At 39.8% G+C, this 24,132-nt stretch overlaps 1 protein-coding gene across 1 annotated transcript in view; it reads left to right on the plus strand.

Moving 5' to 3' along the window:
- Window positions 1-24,132, plus strand: part of Cdh2 (cadherin 2) — a 226,791-nt gene that overhangs the window by 36,578 nt on the left and 166,081 nt on the right. Inside the window, exon 2 of the mRNA XM_055625529.1 lies at window positions 49-160. Coding sequence (XP_055481504.1) covers window positions 49-160 — 112 coding nt within the window. The remainder of the gene's footprint in view (window positions 1-48; window positions 161-24,132) is intronic.

Raw genomic sequence — 24,132 nt, forward strand, 5'->3', positions numbered from 1 at the left:
GTTGAAGGAGGCAGCAATCATCCCTTGCGTTTTTCTCTTGTGTTGCAGGCATCTGTGGCGACTTCTGGTGAAATTGCATTATGCAAGACTGGATTTCCTGAAGATGTTTACAGCGCGGTGTTGCCGAAGGATGTGCACGAAGGACAGCCTCTTCTCAATGGTAGTATCTTAAAACCGCTTGTCTGTCCAGTGTGTCTGCGTCTTTCCGAACGTCTCTGAGTCACTTCTGTGGCATAGGGAGCGTGGGATTTCACAGTCCCCATAGTGAGACCATGGGGACTTTACTGTACGACTGCAGAGAGGCTTGTGTATTTCCTGTGTACCTTGTTGGCTGGCCCCTGACCTTGTGAAAGTTTCACATTTCTTCCTCGTTCAGGCTATACTAAGAAACTTCATACAAGTGCTTTTTTTTCTGATTTGTTTTCTGCATATATTTTAAGTAGTCTGAAGAATGATACTTATCAGAAATCTGATTCTAAGGGTCAAAAATATTTCTTTGAATTTCAGAAAGGATCTTACAAATATTAACTTGGATTAAAACATGCTCAATTCTAATATTCAGCTACATTATAGTGAACAAATTCAACAGGTGAAGTCTGAGAGAGGAAGATGAAATCCATGGTTTTGTTCTGATAATGTTTATAGAAAGTACTAGAAAGCTTGTCTACCTGGTGCATGTGTCATTCTGAAATTTACACTTATTTTTCATGTAAATATGATTAAGTTCATTATGGTTACTGTATAAGAACTCTTGCCAACAAGGCTAGATCAAAATCAGAAATAAAACCTACCAAAAGCAAACTTTAAAAGCTCCTTCATTTAGTTCCAGGGGGAAACAAATAAAAGTTTGGTTAGCAGCATTGTAGTATCGTCATGAGCACATTTCCCATTACACAAAATGCTATTGAAATATGAAAGCAAGAATTGATCAGTGAGTCACATTTACATTTTAATTCCCTGCAAATCTTGCATGTTGCTAAGGCTGTCTGAGAGAGCTGCATTTAGAAAATCTGTTAACCTCAGCTAATTAATTTGCACAGAGCTCTACCACATAGCCTTAATTGAAGTGTCTCCACAGCACTGACAAACCTTAGTGCTCTTAATACCTAAGAATCCTGGAGGCAGAGGACTTTGAAATGTAAATGCCCTCTTAGGTAGGGAAGTTCTTTGGTGCAACTTACATTTTATTTTAATTTTTATTTAAATTATGATTTGCTCCCCCCTATGTGGTCTTTCTGGGGTTGATTTTTTAATTTTCCAAAAGCACCCTCCTGTCTCTGCCTCATTACATGCACTTTTAATGAGTGCATGTCAGAGTTAGTCTGTCTCAGCATTGAATCACTGTTTTATCAAGTTGACTTTGTGGTGATTTAATTCAAATCGCAGTGTGTCAACATTATCTCAAAGAGAATCTTGAAGTCCTGCAGACTTTCCATGGACTATGAATCCGTAAATTACTAAGCAGTATTCTAGAATAGAATACTGTATAGTGGAAAAATACTCCATAGGTGTGCAAAATACATTGACATGATTTTAAGAAATAGTTAAACCAGGCAAAAAGAAATTTTAGGAAAGTAGTTTCCATTTTCTCATTGTATTTTTGTGATTCTTAAAAAGAAATAAAATAGACCCGAGTAATTTCCTTTTTAAAGAGCCTTTAATTTGTTTATTACAAATAAGCATAGTCTTTCACCAGAAACCATTGACTTAAAATTAATTAGTAGGACATTTTAATCAGTTTTTAAAATGATAGCTCATTTTCTAGTTATTCGATAATGCTGGTAACAAGAAGTAGGACTAGCTCTTCACTCATACCTTCCTTATATAACCAAGACACTTGTGATTTCCGCTGACACTGCAGTTATGAGAGATTCAAAATATTTTTGGATTTGCATTCTAGCCATCCATCTTGAGAGAAAAATATATATGAAAACGTTTTTCTCAAGATATATCATTATGAAGCAGGTACCTAATCTTTATCCTTCTTAGAACATTTTAAAGAAGGCACGGCCACCTGAGAGCTCATGACATACTGTTTAAAATGGCTGCTAGGGAAAATAAGTAACTTTAGGAAAGGAGGAAAATCCAGTCAAACTTCTGAGAGCATTAGTCTTGTCATTCCTAGAGTCACTGCTTGAAGTTCCTGTCAGAGAACTAACTTAAAATGCTTGCACACTGTTAGCTTTTATGTGGTTTTGGAGTCCTTGGTAGGCTGATAAGCCAAAGCCATGCCATAATTGTATGCCTTAGTTTGGATATTGCCATAAATCAATTTAATTTATACATACTACATTGCTAAGCCAGTGAGGGTGATTGCTTCTGCTGTGTCTTAGTCGCCTTAAAGTTTAAGGAAACATTGTGTAAATGTACCACAATTTCTTCATCCATTCTTCAATTGAGGGACGTCTAGGTTGTTTCCAGATTCGGGCTATTACGAATAAAGCTGCTATGAACATAGTTTAGCAAATGTCCTTGTTGTATGTTGGAGCATCTTTCAGATGTATACCCAGGAATGGTATAGCTGGGTCTTGATTTAGAACTATTCTCAATTGTCTCAGAAAGTGCCAGATTCCAAAGTGGTTGCACAAGTTTGCACTCCCACCAGCAATGAAAGAGGGTTCCCCTTTCTCCTCATCCTCTCCAGCAGGTATTATTAAAAAGAAAAATCATGAAATTTGCAGGCAAATAGATGGAACTAGAAAAAATCATCTTGAGTGAGGTAACCCAGAACCAGACTGATACATATGGTATATACTCCCTTTTAAGTGGATATTAGCCATATGATATAGGATAACATACTATAATCCATAGACCTATAAAAGCTAAATAACAAGGAGAACCGTAGGGAGGATGCTTAATTCTCAATCAGAAAGGCAAGCAGGATAGACATGGAAGAGGTCAAAGAGAGTGAACAGCCTATCATAGATGTTCTCTGAGAGACTCCACCCAGCAGGGTATGAAAGCAGATACTGAGACTCATAGCCACATTTTGGGCAGAGCTCAGGAAGTCTTATGGAAGAAGAATGGGCTAGAAAGACCTGGAGGGGACAGGAACTCCACAAATAGACCAACAAAGTTAATAAATTTGGGCCCAGGGATCTTGAAGAGATTGATGCACCAACCATGCACTGAGAAGACCTAGACCCCCAGCTCAGATGTAGCCCATAGGCATCTCTGTCTCCATGTTGATTCCCTAATAAGGGGAATAGGGGCTGTCTCTAACATGAAATCAGTTGTCTGCTCTTTGATCACTTCCCCCTGGCGATTTGGCCTTGCCAGGCCACAGAGGAAGAGGATCCAGGCAGTACTGTTGAAATTTGATAGTCTAGGGTCAGATGCTAGGGGAGGAGGGCTAAGTGGACTAAGGGAGGGGGAGGGGGCGACTGGGAGTAGATGAGGGAGGGGCTACAGTTGGGATATATGGTCAGTAAATTGTAAATAAGTAAATAAATAAATAAATAAATAAATAAGTAAATAAGTAAATGTTTAAGGAAACAATTTTATACAGAAGTCCTCCACAGTTTCTCAAGCCATTGACTGCTTGGGGTGTTCTATCCTGTGACGGTTAGAGCTACCACCATTGAAATTCATTAGGTTTTCATTTTGCTGTCTCCCCTCTGTTGCAACCCATTTCTTCCTCAATCCTCTAGCATATATGTGTCTTTTAAAGTTAGAATCGGTTTTCCTTTCCTAGCCAATCATTTTAACCCTATATTGTCAATATTTGATAAAGTAAAACATCATCCTTGCTATCTCTTTTAGTTTCATATTGATGACATATTTACATTGGGCAGTGGCTCACCTTTTGCATGCTATGGTGTTGTATGTGGCATCCAAAGCCTTGTGACAGAGTTGAAAATTTTGGTGTTTAGGTCTAAGGCTGCCGATCATCTCTCAACAGTTGAATAGTAATCTTCATGAAGGTGCTTGAAAATATTAAGCTCTCCTTACAGATGTAAGATGACATTAGGAAAGCCACAGAGAAGCATGACGTGTGGCATGGATAGTCACTAGAGAATGGCCTGTCCGCAGCTTCCCTTTCATTTCATGAGAACAAATTTCAGGAACTCGTGTCTTCCCTCTCAGTATCTCTTCCAGATTTCATCGGTCTGTAGTTTTGTAACACCGTAAAGAGGGTGTTGTGCCTTCTGCTCAATCTTTGCCTCTCATGTTACGTTACGTGGATATCTGGACTCACTGAAGACAGTCTACTGGTTTTTTAATGGCTCTATAGCTATTTTATATGGACCTCAGTTCTGGTTTCATAGCAAAACCAGATTTTTCTTAGCTGTGTGTCTATTTTTGAACATACAGGTTGCTTTCTGCTTTCTTCTCTGATGTTTAATGCTGCTATGGAAATTCTAGAATAAGTTCTGTTTCTTTAGGGACAGCGTCTACTGGAGTTTGTTCAAAGAGGAAAGATAGAGTTTGATGGGTGGGTATTTTTTTTTTAAGTTTGTGTGAAGGTGTGTGTGCATGTATGTGCCTTCTGTGCTATGTGTATAGGCCAGGGGATAACTTCCTGTGCTGGTCCTGGTCAGCTGCCTTACCTGAGACTGTGTGTTTCTCTGCTCCTGCTGGGTAGGTCAGGCTAGCTGTGCTCAGAGTGTCCAGGAATTCTGCTTTTCCTCCCCATCTCCCTGCACTGGGGTTACAGATGCTCATACTATCTTTCTTTTCTGGGCATCCAACTTCAGGTCCTCACTGAAGTGATTTGCCCACTGAACTATGTCTCCAGTCCTGTAGAAATATCCTTTGCAAGGTAAAAGGGCCTTTTTTAAAAAAAGATAAAAAGTTTACTTAATTTTAAAATATTCATCACCATGTAATTTTGTAATGTTTTCTAGATTTGTTCTTCCCTTTCTGGTACAAAACAGTTTTTAATCCTGTGAGATATATGTTTGCCTTCGTGAATTAGGATCAGATCTATCATGTTTAGGCAGTCATTTTTACCTTGCATTTTCCTATTCCAGTTTCAAAGCACTTATTACCAACTCTCTCATTTTCCAGACAAGCAAATTAGAGCTCTGAGAGATTATAGGCTTGCCCATGATTACATAGTTCCTTAGTCTGCTAGCTGCAGACCTGGAATTAGAACTCAGGTTTTTTTTTTTTTTTCCTCCCTAACCCAGTTCTGATGATGCTGATAATAAAAAAGGTCCACCACGGAGATGAGGGAAGTCCTAGGGACCTAGTCCATGTATCCAGGTGTCTTGAGTCAAGCTTATAGATGGTCCACTTCCTCTCCCAGCACAACAATTTGCATGTTGCTGTTTGGATTTTGTACCATATCATAAACAAACAAACACATATATATATGTGTGTGTGTGTTATATAATATGTATATTTATATATACATATTTCAATATGTATATATGCATTTTATTTACTTTCAATCATTTGTACATGTCTACAAAAAGTGTAGGGCTTTGGGAGATAATATTTAATTTAAGCTCCACCAAGTTAGGAAAAAAACACTGTGGAAGTGCATCATTTGAAAATAAAGTAGTCACAATCTTAAATTTCTGTTCTATGTCCACAATGTCTGATACAGCAGCAGCAACCAGCCCTATATTACAGAGGATCCCAGGTTTTCCAGTGTGGTTGGCAAGAGAGACTTCCTTGTGTGTTTGCATTGGTTGTCTGCATGCTGTTTCACCAAGTCAACTCCTCCAGAGCTGGTTCACATAAATAGCAACTGGCAATTACCACGAATATTCTCAGTAATCTATTCTGCTGCACAACCTCTGGGCAGCTCATGATGATTATGTTCAACTCGATAGGATTTAATTTAGATTAGTTTGCTTGCTGATTGAGCCTGTTCTGCATTAACATGGCGCTGAAGGAATAGTAGCTGTAGAAAACATGACTGAAATAGTTTTTATTAGTTTAGTAGGACTGTGAAGCTGAGACACTGTAGTTTGTGTGTGTGTGTGTGTGTGTGTGTGTGTGTGTGTGTGTGTGTGTGCGCGCGCGCACTCACGTGCATGCATGTTCTTTGTAGAGTTTGGGGGGATGTGTCAGACTGCATGTGTACATGTGTATAGAGGCAGAGGCCATACTTGGGTGTCTGCCTCAGTTGCTTTACACCTGCGTCCTTGTGGATAGTGAACGGAGGCTTCTCATTGAGCTAGACTGGCTGGCTAAAATGTCCTGGGGATTGGCCTGTCTACCTGCCATCATTACAGTTTCTTTCTCCTGTGTCCAGCTTTTAACAAGAGTTCTGGGGACTGGAAGTTGGGCCCTTATGTGGCAAGCACTTTTACTGACTAAGCCACCCCCCCCCCCCAGCAAGTACTTGCTGTACTCTTTTTAACGATGTAAGTGTCATTGTATGATACGCCTCACGAAATTTTAAAGAGATTTGTTCATGATACTCTATTATGCTTATTTTGGTAGATTTTGTTATTTAATAGGTACAATGTTTTGAAATATATGAAGTGTAGTTTTATAAAGTTCTTGTTGATAATGCCAAGCAGGCCTTTGCAGTTCACTGGCAGTTCTGATGTATTGTAGGAAATGACACGAAACATAGGGAATGTTCTCTACACTGTTGATAAGCAGCTGGCTGGTCATTTCCAAAATCTTCTCATGAACAGTAGGTTGTTTTGTTTGTTTGTTTTGTTTTAAGCGAGGACCTTTAAAAAGACAGTTTTAAAACTATTTGCTTATTTATTTTCTGTTTTGTGTGTTTATGTCCCACTGCACCACCTGGCACCCCACACCTTGTGTGCGTGCGCGTGTGCACACACTTACACCATAGACCTTGACTGGACGTCAGAGGATAACTTTCTGGAGTTGGATCTCTCTCCACGCTCCTGAGGCAGGGCCTGTCTTGTCTCTGTCACAGGTTAGCTAGGTCCAGGACCTCAAGCTGATTCTCCTGTCTCCAGGTCCTCAGGCTTGCATTGGTAATGTTTAACCTGCTAAGCTAGCCCAGAGGGCCTGCTAGGCTTCTTTTCTTCAAAAAATACAATTAACTACATAAGAAATAAAAGAACTGGAAATCTTGGGCTTTTTTTTTTTTTTTTACATCCATTTAGACATCATTTTCCCTTTAGAAGGTTTTCTACCCGCTTCAATGGGTTTTAGACCCTCTTTTCTTAATATCCTGCTACAAAGGAAAACAAGCCTGTCCAGGTGTATACTTCCTTTTTTATTGCATCCAGGAGACACATGTTAAAGACAGCCAGGCATGGTTTGCCTGGCACATGCAAATACTAACAGGCAGGTTCCCAAATATTTTACAGATCTATCCCCATAACGTCAAAGAAAACCTTTCTCTCTGTCTGTCCTCATGGTCAGCATCTATCAGGGACTATGTGTATTTGACAGAAATAAGTGCCGTGAGACAAATGCAGCAGAATATGTACTTTTGCAATTTATGTAGGATGGTCAGGGTATGAGAAAACTAACTTAAAATTTGATTGTATTGGTAAGACAGCTATAGGAATCGGGGGTGGGGGTGGGCGGGATGTTAAAAACAGTGAACAATCCCTGTTAGGACCCTGAGGGAGAGTGTCTGGCTGACTGGAGTGGCAACAGGAAGGGGCTGAGGTGAAATGAGGTCACTGTAGTAAGGGACCACTCTGTATGAGGCTTTGTAGACCATTATAAGGACTCTGGCTTTGACTAAGGAGAGGTAAAGAGGTTTGGAGGGCTTTCAGCAGAGAGAGGACATGATCTGACTTCAAAACAGGATCGTACTGGCTGTGACACTGAGAAAACACAGGAGGAGAGGCCAGATGGGAGGCTAGTGTGGGAGGGTGATGGGGACAAGGAGGGTGGGAGCAAGGCTTAGATTTAGAATTTTACAAGAAACATATATGAAATACAAGTCATATAACATGAAATCAACCATTTTGACGTGACTGGTGTGATAGCACTGAGTCTATTTGTGGGGTGGTACAAACACCAGCTCTCTCCACTTCCAGACATTTCTACTATGTCAGAGTAAGAGGTTCTACCCCAAAAGCATCGTCCCTCCTTTCATCTGACTTTCAACACACAAACTTTTGTGCCACTGATTTCACACAACGTGAAACTCGGGGAATTTTTGGAAGCTCTGATGTCATCAGAAGCTCCTTCCTTCTTATAGGTGAGCGGTATAGGTTCTATTGACCATTCACACATACAGTGGCACATACAGTACACACCAAAATGTGCTCATCCATTCTGCTAATGACTCATCTGTTCATAAACATTTGAAGCATTTTCACTGATGGGTAACTGAGAATACTACCAGAGTGAGTGTGCAATAGACAACACATTCTGTTTAAGAACCGTTTTTTTTTTCAAATGTATATCTGAGAATGAAATGAAGAGGCTGTGTAATTTTCCTGTGTTTATATCACTGCAGACCTATGAAATGCTTTTCGCAGTATCAATATTCTCCCAGGAATTAACAAGCTCTCAAATTGCTCCACACACTCACCAACTCATATTCATTTTTATTGTGACCATCCTGGGGGGTATGAAGTTACACCTCATTATAGTTTTGGTTTGCATTTTCCTAATGTCTAATGATGTTGGATGTCTTTTTTGAATGTTTTATTTGTATGCAATTTTGGAGAAATATCTATTCAAGTCCTTGGCTCATTGTTTTGAAATGTAGCTCTTTATTGTTTTAGTTAGATGTATGAGAGGAAAATCTTAGAGAGAGAGAGATCCTAGAAAACCAGGCCTTTACTAGACATGTGACTTGTAGGCATCTCTTGTTCTGTAGGCTGCTGCCTTAGTCTTTTGGGTTACTATAACAAAATATTATAGCTTGAGTTTTTATTAACAATGGAAAGCTATTTCATATTTCTCTGAAGGTTGAGACATCCAGGTTCAGTCTGTGAACATGTGGTTTCTGGTGATGATCTGCCTTCTCATACAGTGCTATCTTTTGCACCATGTGGCCTCCATGGCAGAGGCAGTCAGGAGGCTCTTTATGGCTGTGTTAGTTAGGGTTCTCTAGAGGAGCAGAACATCTTGAGTGAAACACACACACACACAGAAGGATTGGGGATTTATTAGAATGGCTTACAGGCTGTGTCCAGCTAATCTAACAATGGCTGTCTTCAAAAGGAAATCCAAGAAATCAATAGTTGTTCACTAGACCACAAGACTGGATGTCTAAGTTGGTCTTCAGCATATGCTGGTATTGCAGAGAAGCAGGCTCTCATGCCCATGAAGGAATAGGCTTTCTGTCAAGAGCTAGAACAAGCAGGCAAAAAGAGCTTTCCTTTTCCATGTTGTTTATAAAGGGTGCCAGCACACAGTATGTTACAGTGCAGATTAAAGGTGAATCTTCCCACTTCAGATATCTGGATTAGAACTGGGTCTTCCCATTTCAAATTATTTCATTAAGAAATAAAGTAATCTCACACCTGTCTGCCTAGCCTTTTGGGTTTAGTTAATTCCCGACATAGTCAAGTTGATAACCAAGAATAGTTGCCCACAGGGGCATTTTTATGAAAGCACTGACCAAAACCATCATGGGAGAGCCCTTGTGACCTTATCACATCTCCAATGCTTGCCTCCTGAAACCATCAGATTAGCTGTTAGGATTTCAGCACATGAATTTTGAGGTCGGGGGGAGGGACACAGGCATTGAGACTACAGTAGTGGTCTTCTCACCTTCTGGAACAAGCCCTTTGGTGCACAGACATTTTGTCACTCTTTTTACTCTCTCTCTCTCTCTCTCAATCTGTGTGTGTGTGTGTGTGTGTGTGTGTGTATGTGTGTGTTTAAACTGAGAGCCCTGAATATATATGTTAATAAGTGTTTTACCACTGAGTTGCATCTCTAGCTCTTCCTTGGGTTTTAGACACAGGCTTTGCTATATAGGTACAACTACACTTGTTCTTTACATAAAAGCTAGCCTGGCCTGGGACTGGTGATACCTGTGCATCTTATTATAGGTATGTACAACTCCAGCTTATTACAGTTTTAGTTTTGATGTAAGTCAGCCCATCTTCTTTGTCTTCCCTTTTGTTCTTCTTACTTTGGATTCAGTGCAGGAAATCTTGCCCCTTTTGTCTAAGAGTTTTGTGGTTTAAAAACCTTTAATATTCAACCAATGCTCTGCTTTTGTCAATTATTTTTCTGTGTGTCACTTTTCTGATTGCTTTAGATTCAGGGCTTTCAGATATGATGGACTGAACATATCACCATGAGAGAAAGAAGAGCTGAGAGTTTCTTCATCCACCCTGAGCACAAGGGAAGTCCCTTACTCACTGTGTTGGAGGATTTAGAGCTTGGAGCAGAACCTTAAATCCCAGCACTCAGGGAGGCAGAGGCAGATGGATCACTGTGAGTTTGAGGCTGACAGACAAGTGAGGAAGCCGAAGCACTGTGAAGGTGTGATGACTTCCAGAGTGAATGAGAGAGTATTCCAAAGGGACACAGTGTTCATATACACCAATGTCTGGCTACAGGAGTGCTGAGAAGCCTCCATGGGGCTTCACAATGCAGAGCTGCTTGTACATTTGAAGAAGACTCTCAGAGTCAATGCTGGAAAGCAGGGTTTGTCTGTATGTTCTGCAGTCAGGTGGAGGAGGGATGTTGCATAAAGGTTTAATTATCCATGGATAGAAAGGCCAAATTGAGTGGAAGTTACAGGGAAAAGTTGCTATGAATGGAGGGGGTTCATTTAAAAATAGGTACCTGTTTCCTTCCAATGGGAAGGAAAATGTTGCTGTACAGTAGAGAGTAGACAACATAGAGCCGGTTTGAGACATGAGATGAGGTGAAACTCAGAAATCTGAACTGCCCACCAACTCTGCAGGTGTTTTACACGGCTGCATTTGAGCCCCCTCCAAGGTCCTTTCTTATGGTCCCTCAAATGGTTACGAGTTTTCATTCCAGCCTCTGACTTATCTCAGCAGAAGGTTTCCTCTACAGAAATGGCAAAGAGGATAAAAATGAAACCTTTATGGTGCTTCATGATGAAAATAGTGTTTTCATGGTTAGGGTATCCTTAACAGGTGGTTATCCAGTTTCTGCAAGAATGCTACCACCACTCTTAAGTAGGAAGGAGATCATTCCAATACAATGTGTACTCCATCTTTGGAGCATTCTTTTACAAAAAAGTGATTTCACAAAATGTTTAACAAAATCATGTTCCTGAAGTTGTTGACCAGTGTACCATTGATACCACATTGTACCAGTGCAGTGCCTTATCCCTTGAGGTGGTTGGCTTTTTTTTTCTTTAATCAATTTTTCATTTTAAAAAATGTTCTTGAACACCTTGAACATACAGTGGGAACTTTTCAAGAAACCAGAGGATGGTCATCAACCGAAAATCAAGATCCTTGTCAGAGTGAGTTGGATTTCAGATTCTCAGCCTTAGTGGGCATGATTGCCTGCACTCCTTCATTCTTCCTGGTCTTTGTCATAACATCTCACAGTCTCTTCCATGGTGTTTCAGCCCTTTACGTCACTCTCTTCTTTAAAAGAGAGGAAACTGAGGTTTATCCCCAACTGAGCTTAATACCTTGTACCCTGATGCCTATGCCCAAGGCACTTACTTCTCTTGGCTTTGGTACAGGTTTGGCAGTTTGGCTCTTCTGAGCAGCTCCAGGTAGGGCTGGCATTATTTATGGTGACATTATTGTGGCTCTGGCTGGAGCTGAAATTAACTCAAGCCCCTCAGTGACTCTCAAACAAGCTGCTTTCCATCTTGACTGGTAAAATTTATTTTTTGTGCAAGTGCCAGGCTTGTAAATTGAGTCTTTTTAAAATAAAGGTTCTAGCTTCACCAGTATCTAGAGACCCTGTGACATGCCAGATGCTGAGTGGCCCTAGGACAAGATGCCTGTATTTATTTTATAAAAGACTATTTGAATAGAGGAGCAAACAATAAAATAAATGAGCTTTATGTGACTTTAATCAAATTGAAGAAATGAACCCTTTCCTCTTCTCTCTTCATCTTCTCCCACCCTTTCTAAATTATGAAACAATCAAGAAGAGGCTGATGCATTTCAGCGTAAGGCAACTTCAAGACACTTGTTAAACTATCTTTCAATTCTTGGACCATGATTTCCATAAAATAGAATTTCTTAATGCTGGACAATGGAGAAAGTATGTGCCTACAGCTGAAGTATGAAGGCAGAAAACCAGAGTTGGGGCCTCTTAGTTTCTACAGTTCTAGATTCCTGTTTGAAAATTATTTTTTACATACAGATGGAAGTGTGGCTTTTAGATTTTATATAGATACATAAAGTTGTATATGTACATGGAATTAGAATCAAAACCGAACTGTCTAAAACCATTCATAGCATCCTCTGGAATGTTGCTGCCTTTAGGTCATAAGGTTCCTTTGTGGATGTGGAAATGTGTTATTTTTGTGAGGGGGGGAAGGGAACCTTTTTAGGTGCTTTCCCAGACGGGATTACCATGACTGCAGTGTCCATTCTCCGTGTTGAACTGAGAGTACATTTGAAAGACCTGTGTTCATAGTGCCTGCATGGCCCCTACCCGTGCCCTCTCTAGGAGGAGTTCTATGTGACCATGTGTGTTCCACGTGAGTGGAGGTTTCCATTAGGGTAAGGACCACCACTTTAGCTAACCCACTCATCACAGTTTGGTTGTGCTTTCTTTCCATTGATTGCTCTATGACTTTACGTGTTCAAATTCTTATCTTCTATAGTTCAGTTTTTGTTTCTAATGTCTGTACTAAAACAGCACAGTTATTAACTCCCCCAAGGTTCCATTATTGTAGCTTTTTAAACTTCAGAATCATTGATGTTCAAATTTTAGAGTATATGAGTTACTTTTGCCAGAGCATATGAAGGGCCACCTCCCATGGTTCCAGGATAGACTTGAAGTTTGGGTACTAGTGTCATGTGTTAAGGTGAATTCTAAGAGTGGTGCTGATAAAGGCACAAGACCAACACTAACACAATTGGCCTTAGTCTGCATTTCAGCAACAGAAAAACAGATGCTATTCAGTTACGTGGGTTCCATGTTTTGATGTCAAACCATGTTAGTCCACAGGTATAATTTAAGAGGTTGGATGTTGTAGACGTATTTCCTCCCTGCCTTTTATGTAGAAACTACTTTCTATCTTTGGACAAATGGATTCTCTCAGCACTTCACTTGGATGTTGTCTGGTATACACGCTTAATAAGTTTTGTTTATTTTAAGCATCTGAACATTTATTTCTTTGAACTAAAAAGCGTAGGCAGTTCTAATGAAAATGTTGAGTAAAAATAGATTGCTTCTTCACTTACCTTGTGACAATTATAATAAAAGGAAGAAACTAATGAAAATGGCCCATAAGTTTTATTTCTCAGTCTTTTAGAAAAGGATCTTTCTATTTTATTTATTGTCGGTGTCTGAATGGATATACGGTACAAGTGTGTGGGCCCACAGAGGTCAGAGAGAGTGTGTGACATTAACTGGAGATAGAGTTACAGATAATGCAGGTAATACGGGTCTCCTGATGTGGGTGCTAGGAACTAACTTGGGTCCCCAGAAGGGCAAATGTTCTTTGAGCTTCCCCCTAAGCCATCTCTCCAGCCCCAATGTTACTTAATTTTTGGTGCTGAGCCTCCTTCTACCCTGGCTACTTTGCTTAACTGCAGAAGCTGCAGGCTGAGCAAGGGCAATCTTGGCAGGCAGGCAGCACCTAGCTCACTCTTCTGTCTGTGGCATCTAACTGGCCATGAGCTGGTCTTGCTGAGGTTCTCTCTTTTCCTGTATACTTGGCCTTAGTTATCACTCTGTCACATTAAATTCTCAGCCCCTACACACCGGAACCCATTGATTATCACTTAGCTTTGGATTTCAAGTGACCTCAAAATGATGCATGCCCAAATTTAACATGAATTGTGTATTTAAGAAAGAGATGGAGATAAGGGGAAGTCTCGGTGCCTAGGAAATATTTGTGTTAGGTGGATGAATTCATTCAACAATTTTCTTTGTGTGAAGAAATTGCTTGGGAAATGTTATTGCCTGGCCAAGACTGATGTATTGTGGCAGCAAAGAAAACACTAATAATTTGTGATGGCCATTAACATTAAATGTGTTTCTATGTGATTTTAAAGGAATAATAATAATAATAATAATAAATAATAATAATAATAATGGGATTTCTTAATAAAATATCAGAGAAGACTATCCACAGGTTCAAGTGTTTACCATCTCCACAGAATCAAATAAAATAGCATCTTAATTCTTTCATAGAATTAAATCCTCCAGATTTTCAAATTATGCATATATGTAATTATTCCATCACCTCCGTAACTTAGATCTGTCCTGGCATCTTTTGTTGAGTTGTCATTCATTCCATGCAACAGATAAATTCATTGAAACATCTTATTGCATTTATATTGTAGGGAAATGGTCCTTCATGAGGTAATTGCTACTCAACTGAAAAAGCCCCAGCATGGTGTTCTTAATCACTTACTAATTAATAGATACCATGATTTCTCAACCCATTCTACTATCCCATTCTCTCAGTTTTAGTAGTTTAAAATTTAAACATCCTAAGTACTCATGCTGCATAATATTATAACAGAATTTTCTAAGCACTCATTTTAGGAAACAAATTAAACAGAGGTACTTCTTTTGTGTAATTGTTGGTAGATGGCTTCTGTGGTCACATGTGGACATGGACATGCAAGCAATCCTGTGTAAAAGTTTGGAGGGACACCTTGCCCTCGACATCAGAACACTTACTGTAAGTGTGTTCCAGTCCCATTGAGCCTTCCACTTCCTGAACAATTTCATGTTTCATGTTTAGTTCCTGAGCTGTGCAAGTCAGTCAGATCAGGACACAGTTGTTTGGCTACAATGTTGAGTCCAGAGTCTGCAGAGCAAAAGTGGTTCAGTGGTGCCCAACAGTGAACCAGTGGCCCAGTGGGATCCAGATTGTGTTGTGCTTTCTGCCCTCCCTATACAGTCCTGTGACATCAAGGCCTCCCCAGAAGTTTGCTTCTGAGAGAACACTTTGGGGACCTTGGTCTTGCCTGTGGCTCACACCCATACAGTGTTACGGTTTTGAATCCACAGTGGAAGGAAATGTGCAAAGTCACTTTCCCATGCCTTTGCCTGGTGACCACAGAGACTTTCTTCGCTTCCTGGAGAAGCTGCTGATGGCCCTCAAGGTTGTGTGAGGTTTTCAGAGCTACACCTTTTCGGACTCTGATGTCTTTAATTTTATTGTATTTATTTAAGCTCTACTTTTTCTTAGGGGAATTTGTCATGGAAAGGGCCAAGTAGCTCACATTACCATAAATCCATTTCTGTAGAGTCTGAAAGAAGACACACATGGCCTTCAGGGAGGAATGCTTTGCTGTGCATGTCATGTCATGTTGTGGAGGACGGTGGTGAGGTAAACCATCATAGATATAGACAAAAATCACTGTTTGCCACAAAATATTGAGGTTCTAGTCTGTGAGAGCCATAGAAAGTAACCAAACACGCATGGCTTTCAAGCAAGAGATTTCATAGATTAATAATGATAATATCGTATTCGTCGGTGGTTTACATGGTCCAAATTTCCATGGTTGATTGTTAATCTTTAATATGTCCCTGCAAAAATGCTCTGTAGATAAGGGAATTCAGATACACTGAACTTAATTTATTTAAAGGTGCATCATTCAGAAATCAAGGTGACTGGCTTTGAACCCAGGCCTTTGGTGCCTGTAGGCCTATACTCTTAATTGATATACAGCGCAGCTTCCACAGACGTGCCTGAAGGCTCCTTGTGTAATTGAGGGATCCTGTGAAGTAAGATGAATGTTTCAGAGAAGATCATAGAAGTCTTCTCTGCATAAGAACAGTTCAGAAGATAAGGTGTGTATCTATGAGTTCAGAGTGTGTGCTTTTTATTATTACTTTTGAAAGTTTTTTATAGGCATGTGTATGCTGTGTGTGAAGGTGTCCACAGAGGCCAGAAAAGTGTCAGACCCTGAAGGGCTGGAATTGCTGGTGGTTATGAGCTGCCCTGTGTGAGTGCTGGGAACAACTGAACTCACTCTTCTAGAGCAACAAGACAGAGCCATCTCTACCTGCTCTTTCCACAAGTTTCACTTGGTTATCACTACTAGAAAAGACCAAGTCCTGAAGATACCTGAATGACCGAGTGAGGAATGATTTGCTTTGGGTGGGGAGTTGGAGTATGCTGTGGATTTGTCGAGAGGGCATTTAGAATGACGCTCATCTCGAAAGTTGTGAACAGCGTGACTCATTCTGGAAATCACATGCCTCATGGACATTGTGGTGGTCGCCCCAGAGAGCTATTCGTCCAGCAAGTATTTGAGAAGCTACGTGCTGCTGCTTGCTTGCCTCAGCTTCAGGAGAAACTAAGTCCATCTCTGCTTTCAGAGATGAGGCCTCATGGCCTCCCCTTCCCTTTGTCTTTCTCACCTTCTTTTCTTGGGGATAAGAAGAATCTCAGGAGTCCCCGTCAGCCATACACATCCTAGTAGAGTGGAAAGAAATCTGTCCCTAAGTGAAATTACTGAACTGCTGAATTAATATGATCCAGGAGCTCTTTCTACCCTCGGGCCTCTAGTCATGTTAGCTGATAAGCTCCATCGATTGTGTAAGGCAGCGTGAGATGAGTTTTCTGTTGCATGCAGTGAGTTGCATCCTAACGGATACTAGGTTCCACAGAAGGTCTCAATGAGGTTGTGAGCACAGGCTTTGAGCCTTCAGGGGAATTAGAGGCTGGTGCATAAGAGGTACTTAGAAAGGGAAAGTATGTCGATAGGAATACAGAATGTTACTGTATGTTAGGAGACTGAATTGCTGTGCTGTTCTGCTCAAGGTTAGTTGTCTTATACAGGGAGTATTCCATTGTTATTGTCCCATAATTCAACTACCTATCATAAGACAAAAAGACTTGGGCTTCTTGATATTGTATAGAGGAAATAAACAAATATGAATATAAGTGGGGCAGGGGTGATCTATTGTGAAGCAGAAAATGACATCAAAGAGTATTGGTTATTCCAGACACTGGTGCTGTTTTTTAAGAATGAAGAGCTTGGAAATTTAGAAAGATGAAAGACAGAAACATGATCCTAGCTTGCAATGTGTAGAAGGTACTTGGGTAAAAGGAGTTGTTTTTTAACGAAGTTGTAGAGACTCTTTTCAGGTCAGACAAAGGCCTGGGGAACTGGGGAACAGTTTCTTTCCGGCCATGGCCTTTGTGTTTTCACACTTTTCAAATGGATTTTTCCCCCCAAATGTCTTCCAAAATATTTTTGGTTTTGTTGTAAAATATAAGATTGGATATAGATAGAGTAAAGATTCAAGGCTTTTTCTGGGTCACGTCTTAATATAAACTCAACGTGGCGACAAGGGAAGTGCCCTGTTGAAGATGCTGTCTAGGGTCCCTGGCACTTATATCAGATGGAAGGGCGGTTCTGTCCTTAAGCAGCAGCAGTGTATTGATGAGGGGCCTCTCTCCTGGGGCCCCGGTTTTCACAAGTCACTGTGAAGTCCTTTAGTGCCAAAGACTGAAAGCCTGACAGAAAACTCAGTACTCAAGGAAAACATCTTTTCTTCTGGCAGAAAACCGGTATCATTTCAGTATTTTAAGTTAATATATTAGGTCACCTTTGACTTAAAAAAACAAAAACAAACAAACAAAGAAAAACGGTTAATGAAACTTGTCACCGTTAAAGGCTTTAACATAGGATAGCGATACCCTTTTGAGGTTTTAGATGTAGGCTATTTGGTCAACAAAGTGTAAGGAATGTTGGGCTTTTAACTAGCATCTGCTTTCTCAGTGTATTCTTTACATGTCTGGCTAGCTGAGGAAATGTATGAAGAGCTGTTTGAGGAGTGTGTGCGACTATGGGTCTGATTATAAATTTTTAATTAACTCAATCTTTCAAAAGTAGCTCACTCATCAGAAGATGGGATTGCTTGTGGCCTGGGATCTTTACACATTTAATGTCTATGGCTCAGCATCCTACGCATGTTAATGCTTATGCTTGATGTATCTCTTCTAGACCATGTCAAAGGAAGGATAACTGCTCTGTCAGTCTCACTCAGCTTTTGAAGTCTTAGCACAATCGTACATTTCTGCACCCCTGAGGACGTAGCATAATTTCTGACTGGATATTGGGATATTTTATTTGGATTGGCTCCTGTCTGCCTTACATTCACCTGGGAGATGCATACACTGTGACCATCTATTTTCTAAAAGAAAGGGGTTCAATATTCTTCTTGTCTAGTGGCAGAGCTCAGTGTCCCATTATTTTAGCAGATCTACTTTGCTGTTTAGCACAACATTTTGGGTACCTCTGATCCCCTGCAGTGACTCAATTCTAGTTGCTAAGATGCATAGCACTCAGGTTTTATAATATTAATTTCTATTTTCCAACTCAAGGATTAGAATGTAACTAAAGCTAGACTCTCCTTAAGTAAAGTACAATTTTATATGTTAGTTTTGTTCTGTGTACCAACTATAAACCAAGCCACACTTCCTTAAAATGTCTATGGACAGTTATCAAAAAATTAAATATATTTGTTTAAGCTGTAGGTAGATTTTTATATACAATGGTTGTGCTTTATTTGTGACCTCGGAAGTCTTACAGTTATCGCTTAAGAATGTTAAATGGATGGTATTAAAATGTTGTAGAGGAAAGTAACTCAGCAGTAGCGGAGCATCAGCTTTGTCTCAGTGTTATTTTGCAATGCAAATAATAATTTTCTTCTGGGCAGCTCTTAACCAGAAATGACACAGAGGCCAATCTAGGGACTGTTTACATATTGCATGGACAGAGGTTACATAATAAGAGGTGCTTGACTCTGTGAGTAAGCCAGGATACACCTAAACCTGTATAAGAAGGTCTGTTGTCATTAGATATGAGGGGTGGAGTCTGGCATTGTTTGCATCTGAAATTTTCCACATTGATTTTTGAATCTAGGCAAAACAGAAATTCAAATTGGCTTCTGGATTTGTATCAGGCTGAAGGTACGGCTCAGCAAGCATACGGCTTCATCACTGTGTGTTTTCTGTCATCCTGTGGGGCTGATTCTGTGGCTGAGTCTCAGTGTGGCCTTCACTGAGCTTTGCAATTCTTGATTAGAGGAAAAATTCCAGTATTGTGGACAAGCAGCCAAGCTTCTTTGGAGAGTAGACATGCAATGCAAACTGTGAGAAATAAACAGTGGGGACTGTAGGTACATATTTGACACATTGTATTACCCTCATAGTCCTTGATGGATACAAACAGTTTATATAAGAGATAAGATTACAAGAATTTTTATAAGTTTTTCAGACCCTAATGACATATCTTGGTGTACTCTGTATTTGATTTTCCCCCCATATTTAACTGTAGGAAAATCAAATGAATAACTGTAGAATAACAACATCAAATTAGTGGTTAAAAGTTTAAAGATTATCAGAATATCACAATTTAAAATACATAAAACTATCATGATAAGACTTTGATAGACTAGCATCAAATCAATTAAAGATTTTTAACAATGTATCAGGTGAGCTGCCATCAGTCACACTAAAGTGTCACGGTGTGCTGACCTTGTGTAGTGGTCACTGTGCTGATTCTTCTGGGCCTCCTGCCTAAACACAGTGGTGACATTCCAGGGTGGCCGCCAGTCTGTCATCAATTATTGTTATTCTTTTATCTGTTCATTCTGTTTATCTTTTATCTGTTACCTCAGATCTTTGTCCCTCAGAATTCTTTGGTTATTCTAAGTTAGTATTTGATAGCTTAGTTTGGGGAAGTATTTGTAGAGCATTTTCCTTGGATTCTATCAGCTAATCATGTCTGTGTGTGAATGGCTTCAGGAAGGGCTAATCATGCAATTTGGAGACTGTAGCTGTCTATGTCTGAGAAAGGAGAAATGTCTCATATTTCTGTTCATTGATAAAAGAGTTTTCCAAGTCCGTTGTACTGAAGTAGCCTTGAAGGACTTCTGTATGTGTGAAGTCATTTCTGCTTCCCACCATAGTGAATCTACTGTTTCTAGATCTTGCCGATATTCATATATATTTGCTTCCCCCCAACCTCTGCTAACCTTCCACTGGCAGCCAGCAAGGCTCAAGTCATCAGCAGCTTTGGTGTTTTGTAACTAGAGACTCAGGGTCGTTTTGATTTGCATCTCTCTGATGGCTATGGACTTTGAGCATCTTTTTAAGTATTTCTCTGCCATTCTATATTCCTCTACAGAGAATTCTCTTTTTAGGTCCGTACCCCATTTTTTAAATTGGATTGCTTGATTTATTGCTTTTTAACTTCTTTAGTTTTTTATATATTCTGGATATTAGCCCTCTGACAAATAGAGGTTTGGTGAAGATCCTTTCCCAGTGTGTAGGCTGTCACTTTGTTCTGACGATAGTGTCCTTTGCTTTACAGAAGCTTTTCAATTTCATGAGGTCCCATTTATCGATTGTTGCTCTTAGAGCCTGTGCTGTTGGTGTTCTTTTCAGGAAGTTGTTTCCTGTGCCAATAAGTTCTAGGCTTTTCCCCACTTTTTCATCTAACCTATTTAGTGTATTCGGTTTTATGTTGAGATCTTTGATCCATTTGGACTTTAGTTTTGTGCATGGTGATAAATATGGACCTATTTTCTTTTTTCTGCATGTAGATATCCAGTTGGACCAGTACCATTTGTTGAAGATGCTGTCTTTTATCCATTGAATGGTATTGGCTTCTTTGTCAAAAAATCAAGTATTCATAGGTGTGTGGGTTTATTTCTGGTTCTTCTATTCGGTTCCATTGATCTACCTTTCTGCCTCTATGCCAATACCATGCAGTTTTTATTACTATTGCTCTGTAATACGGATGGAGACTAGAGACTCATCCTTGTTATGTTAATGCTGTTAAGCAAATTCTTCAGGAGGGCTTTCAGTTAGTAAGTGGATCTGATCATTGCTTACTATGAAGCTAGCTTTTTCCCTTTGCCTCAGAGCATCATCATTATGGCTACTTCCTAAATCTCAGATGAGGCAAAAGAATATGGCTACCAGAATTAGAGGTGGGTGTTATTTGTGGAAATCTTGTAAATTTGGAGTTAGCTGTTATTAAGGAAAGGTTTACAAATTTCTGAGGCACTCAATGGTTGGCTTCATTGACAAAAAAACACAGCTATTCCTTTGGGAGTTTGGGGGCTCGGGAGCACAGCTCTGTGGATCTTGGGGGCTTTCTGTTTGTTTGTTTGTTTGTTTTTGACATCAGATTAGTGAATATGATGGCACGACTTATTTTTCCTCTCTTCAAAAAAAAATGATTTTATTACTGCTACAATGCTTATCTTAAAAAAAAAAGTTCTTCAAGCTTCCCTCCAACTGGCTGCTTAAATTCTCCACATAAAACAGATATGCCTTTCTATTGCTTAAAGAACCCACTTGTGAGGCCACAGTGAAAGTGCAGCCAACCAGACCAGATCCCATACTCTTGACTATTGCTGTAGGAGCGATCTGTGCAGTGCCCCGTCTATGTCATCCACGGCTAGTGTTGACTCCATCACACAGAATTCCCATTGATGGGTCCTGTGTGACCACAGCACCTGGAAGGACTCGTACTTATGTTAGGGTACCTCCACTTCACATCCTAATAAATCTCTTCCACTAACCTGTCTCTCTGGAGCTCATTTACTATCTCTTCCCACTGTCAATTCTAAGAAGTCACACTCTCCCATCATTCTAGAAGTCTTGCTGGGGTGACTCGAGTTGCATCTCTGCCTTTTGTGCCAAGCATGGCTCTCTCAATAAATGTTTGTAATAACTAATTTTAGTACTCACTTATTTCCCATGTTTATGACACTAAAAAAATGAGAGCCACTTATCCCAAGTTATGAAGTTTGAAAAAGTTGTTGATATGAGAGTAGAGGAATACCTAGACACAGGTTAGGGTCTTTCCATGAATCAGCTTACCTTTTATAGCAATGAACTCCCAATATATATGAATACAACTGGTCTATATACTATCAAGGAGATGTTATGTATATTCTAAGTGGATTCATGAACTGTACAAACTCCTCCCACCTAGTAAATAGGAATTTCCGTGGTTTCCAGAGTTTTGTGCCATATTCCTTAACCTAAAGTATAATGTTCATGTTTAAAACAAATCCCCCCCCCTTTTTTTAGATGCATTAACACTCACCATTACTCTGTTAAAATGTCATTTCATTTACACACTTTTCTCAGGGGAACAGGACTCTTCAAAATAAATATATTTGAAAAGTTTTAAAGCACATGTATGCTTTTTAACATTCATTTTTTATTAAATATTTACCTCTTTTCTTTAAATGTGAATCAACTGTCCTATTATATCAATCATATAAAAATACTAAATAATGTCCTTCACGATTGACTTTCCTCTTTTTTCCTGTAAATTAAATTTTTAACTTTTGTATTTTTTTCAGTGCAAAAAGTATGGGAAATGAAAACCAAACTTTGCATGTTTTCTAGACCCCAGACTAATCCTTAAAGGTAAACTTAACATAGCATACTTTTTTTTTTCTGTAAGCCAGGAGCAGGTCATGAATAGTAACCGAGAGAGCTAATCCTTTCCACTGGTTTTCATAGTTGTGAGAGATCTTACATACGTGTTGAGGTGGGCACTCCAGTTAACATGTGTAGACAGTCAGAATAAACTTAGCCTGCACTAAGTGCTAAATAAATATCTTCTAATGATGACTTCCGTGTTTTCCTTCCACAGTTGTTGAACATGCAACATTCCTCAAAATGCACATAGACTTCTTGCATATTTATATGTTTATATGAATGTATGGAAGGCAAGGTGGATGAATCCGTTCTTGTAAAATGGAATTTCAGGTTTCGTTTGTCTCTAGCCCTCCTATTATAGTTTCATTTAGTCCTCACTTCTGTTTTAAGAAGAAAGTGGAGTTTTAGTGATATCTTTGGGGGTCTTCCTCCTTTTCTTCTCCCATCCTCAGATATTAGTTCTTCTATTCAGTGTCCTCTTGAGTAGCACTGTCTGCTTATCCTGGTCATTTTGCAGCTAACTATTGGTTAACTGTATCAGTGCTGGTGCAGTGACATACCAGGCGTCTGGCTTCCTTCAGGGAAGACATTCAGAGTTCTCTCAGACCTCATACGTTGTGAGATAAATTGGGAAGTGAAATCTCCCTTTGCCCACACTAGGTGAAACGTTTTTAGCATATGAATATGCTGTTCCGATATAGTAGATGTAAAACCATTAGAACTGAAATCCTAGAATTTTTATAAATTGCTCATTTGTGAGTGTGCATGTGTATGTGTTATACTTTATGTATATGTCCACATGTGTGGGTGCATGTTTGTGTAGGTGTGCGATGGTGTATGGTAGCCAGAGTTTGTTTATTCCCAGATTGCTCTCCTCTTTGTAACTGAAGCCGGATCTCTTGGTCTTTTGCTCTCTAGCCAGCCTAGCTAGCCAGTTTGCCCTGGAGAATGCCCCTGTCTCTCCGCATCTGAGTGCTGCAATTATAAGAGAACCTCCTTGTGCCCCAGCCCTGGGCTTGTCTATGGGCGTTGAGGATCCCAGTTCCTTATGTACCATCATCCAGCTGCCATGGTTTTGCTCAGTGTAGACTTTAAATCACACTGGATTATTCAGAGGAGCTGGCACAGTGAAAGAGGAACAAATCTTTGTAGTTCTGAAGCTGAAACACGGCACTACTTACTGAGAATGCTGTACTTTTTATTGGCCCAGCCAGCTTGTGGGTTACACTCAGATTTGAGATCAATCCCTGGGCTCCAGATTTCCTCCTTTGTATTGGAAACCAATCCCTTATTTATTTCCTTTTCAGACTGGAAAGAATTAAACACGATTAGAAAGATTAAAGTGGTGATTTGATATGAAATAATTGCCTTCTCTTTTAAGTGCCCAAATATTAAAGGCAGAACAGCAGTAGATAAGAGTTTACTTCACCCTGGAGTGCGGAAGACGAGATGGACCCTTTTGGGAAACGTGTCCTTGGCTGATATTTGGAGAGACGTGGTGTCTTTCTCGTTTGTTTTAGATTAAAAATTCTATGGTATTATGAAATGAACACTAACAATTTGTAAAATGTGGTTGGCCTACATTCTGAAAACTCAGCCAGTGGGTGTGCCTTTTGTTTTATGGTTGGATAAAAATCCCTGTAAGTTTGGGCACGCACACACATGGTGTGTGTGTGTGTGTGTGTGTGTGTGTGTGTGTGTGTGTGTGTGTG

The sequence above is a fragment of the Psammomys obesus genome, unplaced genomic scaffold (genome assembly GCF_907164565.1).
Source record: "Psammomys obesus unplaced genomic scaffold, mPsaObe1.curated_primary_1811, whole genome shotgun sequence".
In the NCBI taxonomy this organism is placed as follows: Eukaryota; Metazoa; Chordata; class Mammalia; order Rodentia; family Muridae; genus Psammomys; species Psammomys obesus.